Source organism: Micropterus dolomieu, linkage group LG05, assembly GCF_021292245.1.
Source record: "Micropterus dolomieu isolate WLL.071019.BEF.003 ecotype Adirondacks linkage group LG05, ASM2129224v1, whole genome shotgun sequence".
NCBI lineage: Eukaryota > Metazoa > Chordata > Actinopteri > Centrarchiformes > Centrarchidae > Micropterus > Micropterus dolomieu.
The window spans coordinates 1,727,967-1,736,154 of record NC_060154.1 but is presented as its reverse complement, the minus strand read 5'-3'; the positions used below and the strand labels follow the sequence as shown (position 1 = coordinate 1,736,154).

The 8,188-nt window shown below is 36.7% G+C and overlaps 1 protein-coding gene across 1 annotated transcript; it reads right to left on the bottom strand.

Annotated features, from left to right (window-relative positions):
* Nucleotides 1-1,772: 1,772 nt before the first annotated feature.
* LOC123971768 (phospholipase A2 inhibitor and Ly6/PLAUR domain-containing protein-like) lies at nucleotides 1,773-5,728 on the bottom strand. The gene is made up of 5 exons (XM_046050794.1): nucleotides 5,669-5,728; nucleotides 5,199-5,300; nucleotides 4,927-5,094; nucleotides 4,655-4,768; nucleotides 1,773-2,113 (listed from the first exon to the last, which is right to left on the bottom strand). Exons 1-5 carry the CDS (start codon nucleotides 5,715-5,717, stop codon nucleotides 1,884-1,886), a joined length of 663 nt encoding a protein of 220 aa, XP_045906750.1. The 5' UTR covers nucleotides 5,718-5,728; the 3' UTR covers nucleotides 1,773-1,883.
* Nucleotides 5,729-8,188: the final 2,460 nt, after the last annotated feature.

Below are 8,188 nucleotides of genomic sequence, written 5' to 3'. Positions count from 1 at the left end.
AGTTGACCACGGAATATTTAGTTGTGAGGAAATTTCACAAATGGACATATTGCACAGGTGGCAACCTTCACGGTACCATGCTTGAACTCACTGAGTTCCTGAGAATCACGGAAGTGATTTGAACACCTGAATGATTGAATTCAATGATTCAGAGGCATGTCTTAATACTTTTGGTAATATAGTGTAGTAATCCCTTACACTAGTCAAAAAGTATCTGCACTAGTACACTAGTGACAGGAAAAAACAACAATTGGCTGTTACAGTTGTTACGCCTGGTCTAGGGGCCCAGACATAACATGGAACTAACATCTTCCCCAAGTCCCAATGAGCCACATGAACACAACTTAGACTACGGTAAAATAATGAATAGTGAATTGATTTGATGAACAGAGAGAAACATGTAGTGATAAACACCTCTAACTAGAAATCAGCACTAACCTATCAAACAAACAAAAACCAACTGTTATGGCAGAAAATTGTGTCCTCTTACATTTAATCTTTTATGTAAGATATTTTAATATTATTGTTATGTCTTATAGATATATATGTATTGTGTTTTTAATCTTTAACCTTTCCTCCTCTATACTCTTTATGTTAGTCTGTTCACATTTACTAGGGTTTAGGTCAGAGCTGTGAGGTTGTTTTGGTGATTTCCCCGTCTTGTTGTTCCTCTCCTCTTCTGGAATGTTCATTCAAGGCTGAGAGAGGATCTCTGTTCGCCAAAACATAGAAACCTAGACTGTGTAAATGATGATGCATGCCTTTGCTCGGGGCCAGACATTAGTGACTGTCCTAGGAGACAGAACCTCTGGTCCAGCTGAAAGACAGCGGTTTGTTGTAACTCAATTATTTTCTCAACCCCTCACCAGGAATATAATTTCCAGGATACCAACCACAAACAACTGACCTCCCTAAACAGGAGCAAAACCGAACTGGCGGCCCACCCCTACTTAAACAAGATCAAACTGTGGCCTGTTGGGAGAGGAGGAAGATGCCCCTGCAGGCCAGCCACCACATCTTCTCCACTTAAATAGCAAGCCTTCAGGGAACACCCAATCATTTGCCATCAGCTGGAGCCGCAGCCACCAATCTGCCCGCTGAGCAGAGACATAACCCACCAATCACACTGATGGTCTGGCACAGACGTATTTACATAAGAAACTGTGGCAATACACACTGAACATATATCCAAGTTCACAAATTATGACCACAGAAAGCCTAACGAGTTACTGAGTAAAGCGTTACTGCCCAACACTGCTGACTGGCAATTAGATTTGAATTCTGCACCTGTACTGTGACAATATCAGAGCAGAAGAGTCTCCAGATGACACAGAGTCCACTTAAAGTATGAAATAAAGTCATAAAAACATATTTTGTTTTAAATAAAATCAGCTTTATTGGTAAGTCGGTTCACATACAAAGAATTTGCTTTGGTGTTTTGGTGCTTAACAATAAACATAGTAAATATGAGACAGATAAAGACAGAGGTAATACTGCAGATCAACAATCATAAATATAAAATTGATAATAAGATACAAAGAAGGTTAAACAATAATAAAGAATGTCTACAATCCTTCTCATATTTGAGTCTTACATTAATATCAAAGATTCATATTGTTCTAAAATGGAGTAATAATTGTACAATTTGCTACAAAACCTCAGATTTAATATAATGTTACAGCATTCAATCAGGTTTGATTAAAAACTCTATTATTTCTTTAATTATGTACCCAGTAAATTAAAGCCATGAAAAAGTAGTATCCCCTCTGTTGTGTGTACATGTGTTTGTTTGTGTGTCTATTTCTTTGCTGCCTTTGTGTCCCACAAAGCCCCACTAACTGCCAACTTCAGATGTAAGTGAGCAGTAAACCCAAAATCAGGCTTCAAAAAAAACGGAGGGTAAAGATGAGGACTCCGAGCAGCAGACTCATACAGCCGGCGTCACTGGCAATTGTTGTAACAGCATTACACAAACTGGTCCCACAACAGGATGGTCCACTGGTGATGTTACCAACACTTTGCAAGGAAGGTAGGAAACTCTGTTTGGCATTAAGTGTACACAGGTTTGCAGATGCACAGCCAAAGACTGAAGAATTAGTGGCTCCATTCGTCACTAAAGATACAATACAATATAGATACAATATTTTTGTTAATTGAGTAACTTCAGGAAATATTCACATCTTCCAACAAGTATTGCACCATATGATATTACAGTAATTTAAGTTGGGCTCAAATAAAGACCTGTATAAAGTTATGATTGCTTTGAATGGAAGAAAATGTCTCAATTTGAAAAATAATAACATATTTAGACATTTTTTTCGTCAGTTCATAAACCCATCGATATGTATCCCCAGGAATTTGGGGAACTCTCTCAATAGCTCTACCATTTATTTTTACACAAACATGGTCAGTGTTATTTCATTTTCTATTAGAATGGAAGATTTTGTAATTTGTTTTGTTTGTATTTAAAGGTAACTGCATGCATTAAAGTCATGTATCCACCATAGTCATTTTGAAGGTTGCTGAGAAGAATTTGGCTAATTTTCTGTGAAGAATATATATCAGAACACATTTTCAATGAAAACACACTGTTTACCCCCCCTACAAATTTACATTACACACAGGATGTCCGGGTCCACTGGACCCGAGGCTAATAAAAGTGTGGAAACTGTAGGTCCTGTGTACCTTTACTCTGTCCTCCTCCTGTCAGTGTGTGTGTGTGTGTGTGTGTGTGTGTGTTTTGTGTTTCTGCACCTGCCGTTCCAGCACAAGGTCACAACTGATCAAGATGGCCAAAAGATTAACTGCTCAGAGGGCCTTGCAATTGATTTTGGAAGAGACAGAAGATTTTGATGATGTACAAGAAGAGGTTTCAGAATGTGAAGATCACATTTCTGACAATTCAGAGTCTGACAGTGACTTTGAAGAAGAGGATGAGATTGAGCATCACCTAGTTCCAAAACGAAGACGAGCCACAGGACCAAAGTCAGTAGTTATGAAAAACCTTGCTTCATTTGTAAATTTGTTGAATTTTTCCACTCATACCTTGATTATAATTGATTTTCTTTTTTTATGTCATTTTAGTAAAAAATAAACAAAAAAACAAGTAGCACTTTAATTCTTAAATGTGATCTAACAAAAGGTAAAGAGAAAATATTAACCATATATGCTGTTTATATTGCTTGTAATTGGGATGAAGTAAACATCTGTTGAGTATTTTAACATAAAATTGTTTGACTGTGTTGAATTAAAAACCCCCAAATGCAGCGGGTCCACCAGACCCACGAACACTGGCTGAATAACAAAAATATGAACACTACATAAGGGTTAAAGAGCGGTTAAATTCTTTAACTGATCACACAAACTTTCTTTGCATTTACAGCGAAATGCTCAAAGTGTAGAGCCAAGCTGTGGTACAGGAGTGCAGCACTGCAACAACAGAGCAGGCTGAAGCGCCAAAACACAGAAGTGTTCAGTAAAGAAAGGATGGGATTTTGATCTGCGTTACTTTAGTCGATTCATTCAAATTTATACGGTTAAGCACTTACGAGACACTTAGCTCACAAGAGGAGACACGTGATTGTTTTCACGAGAGCGAGACGAGATTTTAACGCTATTTTTAAGAACTCTCCGATGCTGAATTATCTGAAAATTTTGGGCATTAACCACTTCATTTCCTGATTTTTTCAGCACCAATGTATGGTGGTTTTTATTTATGTAAAAGATTTTTAAAAAATTTAGGTGGCAGGTGACAATTCAAAATTTAAAACCATGACAGAATATGTACATGACGTAACATGACAAACATGTAGGCATGATTTAGTCTTCCCTCTTTTTTGTGTCTTTTCTTTGGAGAAGTAACCTCTTTAAATGTGCATGTGGCACCTTTTCACTTCAATGATAAATTATTTCATTTTATGAGCTCATGCTCACAATATTCTTCACATTCAAAATCTCTCCCACATATCTGTGACATGTCGAGAAAAAAGTGTAATATTTCAAGACTAACACCATCACTGAATGACAATTCATAATATTTTTTAAAAGTCTACCTGCCCTACACATTACACATTCTTGCTCTGCTCATATGGTAGTTTCCTCTTCAGACCGAACCATCTGGACTCACAGGCAGAGCAGGTTTACTTGATTACTATCACAGCATACGCCAGTGTCGCATCAGCTGGGCAGAGTTAATTCGCTCAGTGAGTCGACTTTATCAGTTATACATACATTTGTTTTTCACTGCGTGAGAAAATTGAGGTGTGGCATCACAGCATGTGAAAAATCTCAATTTTGTGAGTCTCACCAGACAGCTTCTAGTTAATGCTGTTTTACCTGGTCAGGATGGAACTTATATTAGTGCTACTTTACCTACTGCGGGCTTGTTGGATCTATAACGTTCTTGTAAAATGATCTGTCATAAAATCTTAATCTGTACCATAGCTGTGTACAACTGTAATGCAGTGCAAGTTCAATAATTACCATTGAAATGTAATTGATTAGATGTACAACATAACAATATAACAGAAATGTAAGTAAAAGTACAAATATCTCAACATTACTTTCCACCACTGGTTGATTTTCCACACCTCAAAATTATCTCACAACCCATGTGGAGACAAACTATGTTCAATTATTTATCAGAAAGACTCACCATTAAATTTTACGCAGCGGTCCTCCACTCCCTGACATTGTAATTGAGAGTTGCATTGAGAGGTGGTGGCGTTACAAGTGAAACACTTTAGGCTGTTTGGCTGAGCAGAAGGGACTGAAACAGAAAAGAACGACATCATTTATCTGAGTAAGAGAAAACATTTGTATCACAAAGTTAAAGTACAACACAGGATGCCAGTGTTCTTTGTTCTATTTTATATATGTTTGTATCTTTTCTTAAATGAAATGAGCTACTTATCAATTTGGACTTACTAGCTAGAGTTTCTGTGTTGCAGTTATCTGTGTTGCAGCACTGAAGAGATGCAACTGTCTGCAAAACACCCACGTTAAATGAAAATTTCTGAGAGCCTGTAGCTGCACACACGGAGGATGGTGCACACGCCTTCACAATTTGTGAGACTGTAACTCCAGATGAATTTGCTACAAAATCAAAGTGCAGTTTGTTAATGTTGGAAGTCAGAACACATAACTGGCAGTACATGTATTTCACTGAAAAGTAAGAAATCACATGAAGAAAATGTTACTTTGAAAGGTAGCTGTCGCACACATGGTCTCTGAAGAACATGTTAATGATGGTGGGTTTGCACACTGATCATTTGTGCAGCTTAGACACTGAAGTGCTCCAGCTGCAATGGGGAGAAAAATTGACAATTCAGTGATGATCACATCACAAGTCAAATATCAAGTCAAACGTCTGAGTTTAGGGTTACAGGTTTTGATGATCTATAAAGGTTGAAACATGTTTTTCTTCTTGTTGTGCAGAAGCATTTAAAAAGACACAATGGCTGTTACAAACAGTAGTTATTTCCAGTATTTTTCAGTAGCATCAATAAAGTCTAACAGTTTTGGATCTGGTTAATTTAAAAATAATAATCTGTTAATAATAAGATTTTAATCTTTTCAACAAAAAAAAGCTTTCAGGTAAAATTAACGTCTTCAAACCTTTAATTCGAGTTCCCTGCAGAAACTCTAATGTGATAATAAGTGGAGTTACCTGTGCTGGAGAGCGCCCAGATGAGAGTCAGAGAAAGGATCAGCTTCATAATGATGATCAGGTAAGGACTGTGGATCGGTTTTCTGTGGTGATAATGATACTGCACCTTTTATATATACACCGCACAGATGTTGAATACATGCATACCTCAGGGATTGGGTGTTTCCATTTAGGGTTAAAAGAGAAACACTGTAAGCTTTATCCGGGTTAAACAATTTAAACAGAGCATGTCAGAAGATGACAGGATGCCAAAGTTCTTAGCAAATCTAGGTGTGTCTTAAATGCAGTTTATTTATGTATTACTAGAAATACTACATGACATTAAAAGAAATTACTACCTTGAAGGTCCGTGCGTGAAGTATAATTCATCAGTTGTTCACATTGTATGATGGAATCAGACAGTATTTCCTAATTTTATTGTCCTACTTGCGCTAAAGCAAATGTTTATTGAACAGTGTGAGCTCATTTTTCCAGAGCCGATGCTGCCTAAACGATGTTAACACTATGCTGTGTTATTGTCGCATTGAATGAAGACGTGCAATGCAATGAAGCGCACCAAAGCGTCGGCTTGTTCCATTATCCAACTTACACAATGAAAATTGAACAAGAAACACTAAAATCGGAAACAGCGACCGGTCACCTTCAAAATAAAATGTCTGAGTTTTTATTTAGTTACTTAGTTTTTATGTCATTTTAAGGATAGCTAAACTTACTCGTCGTATTTCTGCCACTTATCCATATATTATTTCTTAGCATGCTGTGATTCATGCCTATGTATTGACTCATTTGAATAACTTGATTAAGTCTACTGAGGCTAATCTATTCCTTTGGGTGAACGTTAAAGGCTATACACAGTGTTATGACTTGTGATGAGTCTGACTGGTAAAAAGAGTTGATTTTTCTCAAACTTTGACTTCATTGCTGCCGGTCTATTGTCATGGCAATAACACTACTACTATATCCTTGTAATACAGGAACAAGATTAACAGAAGCAGCCACTCAGACCAAACACTGTATGCTTATATACTTGATTAAATATATATATATATATATAGCCTAGGCTATATTTAACATGACTAGCCTTAATTTAAATAGAGTTTTCACCAACGGGTCTCTATCAGCCTACAATGGTCATAAACAATATAATAACATATAAAACACTGTTTTCACTGTTCAAGCCGCTTTACGGTTTGAGAAATTAGACTTTTTCTACTCATGCCTGATAGCCGTTGGCATTACCAGCTGTGACAATATTTGGCAAAGCTTTATGCATGTAGTCAGGGTTATCTTGAACTCAAATGTGTGAGTCGTTGCCAGGAATAATTTATTTAATAATGTTCCAGCAAACATAATTCATTTCCAATTAGCCTATTCAATGTTTTTCGGCAACCCAAAATAAAAGAATAACATAATATCCCTAGCATTTTAGACACATGAAACGTTTTATAAGCTACTTCCTGAAAATATAATCTAATTAATTTTGTTTCCATGCTGTACTTTATGCCCTGCGATGGACTGGCGACCTGTCCAGGGTTTTCCCCGCCTTTCGCCCAATGTCAGCTGGGATTGGCTCCAAATTTTAGGACTTCAGGGTCGCGACCCTGAAGTCCTAAAATTTTATAAATTATTGTAGCCAATGTGGTGATCGTATTACGTACAATTAATTAAATTCATAGCCTCTCTTCAAGTAAGACTCTCGTACTGCAACTTTTGTTGTGGTGATGTGAGAAAATGACAGAATAAAGTCGCTAGCCTCGCCTTTCACTTCTTTCACTGCATTTACCATAAAGGCTCAAATGCACTCCAAATTTAGGTGCGGCTTAATTCATTTTGGCTCACTTGACCGCAGTAGACCCGCAGCAATGAAGTCAACTATTTTTAACACTCAGACTCATCACAAGCCCTAATACATCATTAGGCTACGTAGCCTAGGTATGAATTCCAGTACCGATTTACATATTAATGAAAATAATGTATGGTTAAGTGGCAGAAATACAACAATTATGAATTATATTCAATATTTAGGCTACACTATTTGTTTATTTATTAACTTTAGCTATCCTTAAAATGACATGACACAACAATGACATGTTATTTTAAAGGCGAACTTTCTCCGTTTTAGTTTTAGGCAAGGCAAGATTATTTGTCAATCATAAAAGCAGCATAGGGAAATTTTAGATTTTGTTGTTCAATTTCATTGGTCAAGCCGACGCTTTGGTGCAGTAAATTGCATTGCACGTCTTCATATAATGCGACAATAACACAGTATAGTGCTAACATCGTTTAGACATCTTAATGCCACAGCAATTCATATAATATTTTTGATAATATCCTAATAATATTAAGTATGTACTTTTTACTAATGTGAGACTGACGAAAACCATTCTGCATAAAGAGTTTCAAACTTTCATGTTTGATACTGAAATACAATTTGATGATGATATTTTACTTGTAATTGGCAGTGTTGGAAGAGGCAGTCATGTTTTACTTCAAGGCATGCAATTCTTATCCACTACACAT

Coding starts and splice junctions, on each gene's coding strand:
- LOC123971768 (XM_046050794.1), bottom strand. CDS start 5,717: ATGAAGCTGATCCTTTCTCTGACTCTCATCTGGGCGCTCTCCAGCACA. Junction 5,301..5,668: donor CTGGGCGCTCTCCAGCACAG/GTAACTCCACTT, acceptor TCCCCATTGCAG/CTGGAGCACTTCAGTGTCTA. Junction 2,114..4,654: donor CCGCTGCGTAAAATTTAATG/GTGAGTCTTTCT, acceptor TTGTATCTTTAG/TGACGAATGGAGCCACTAAT.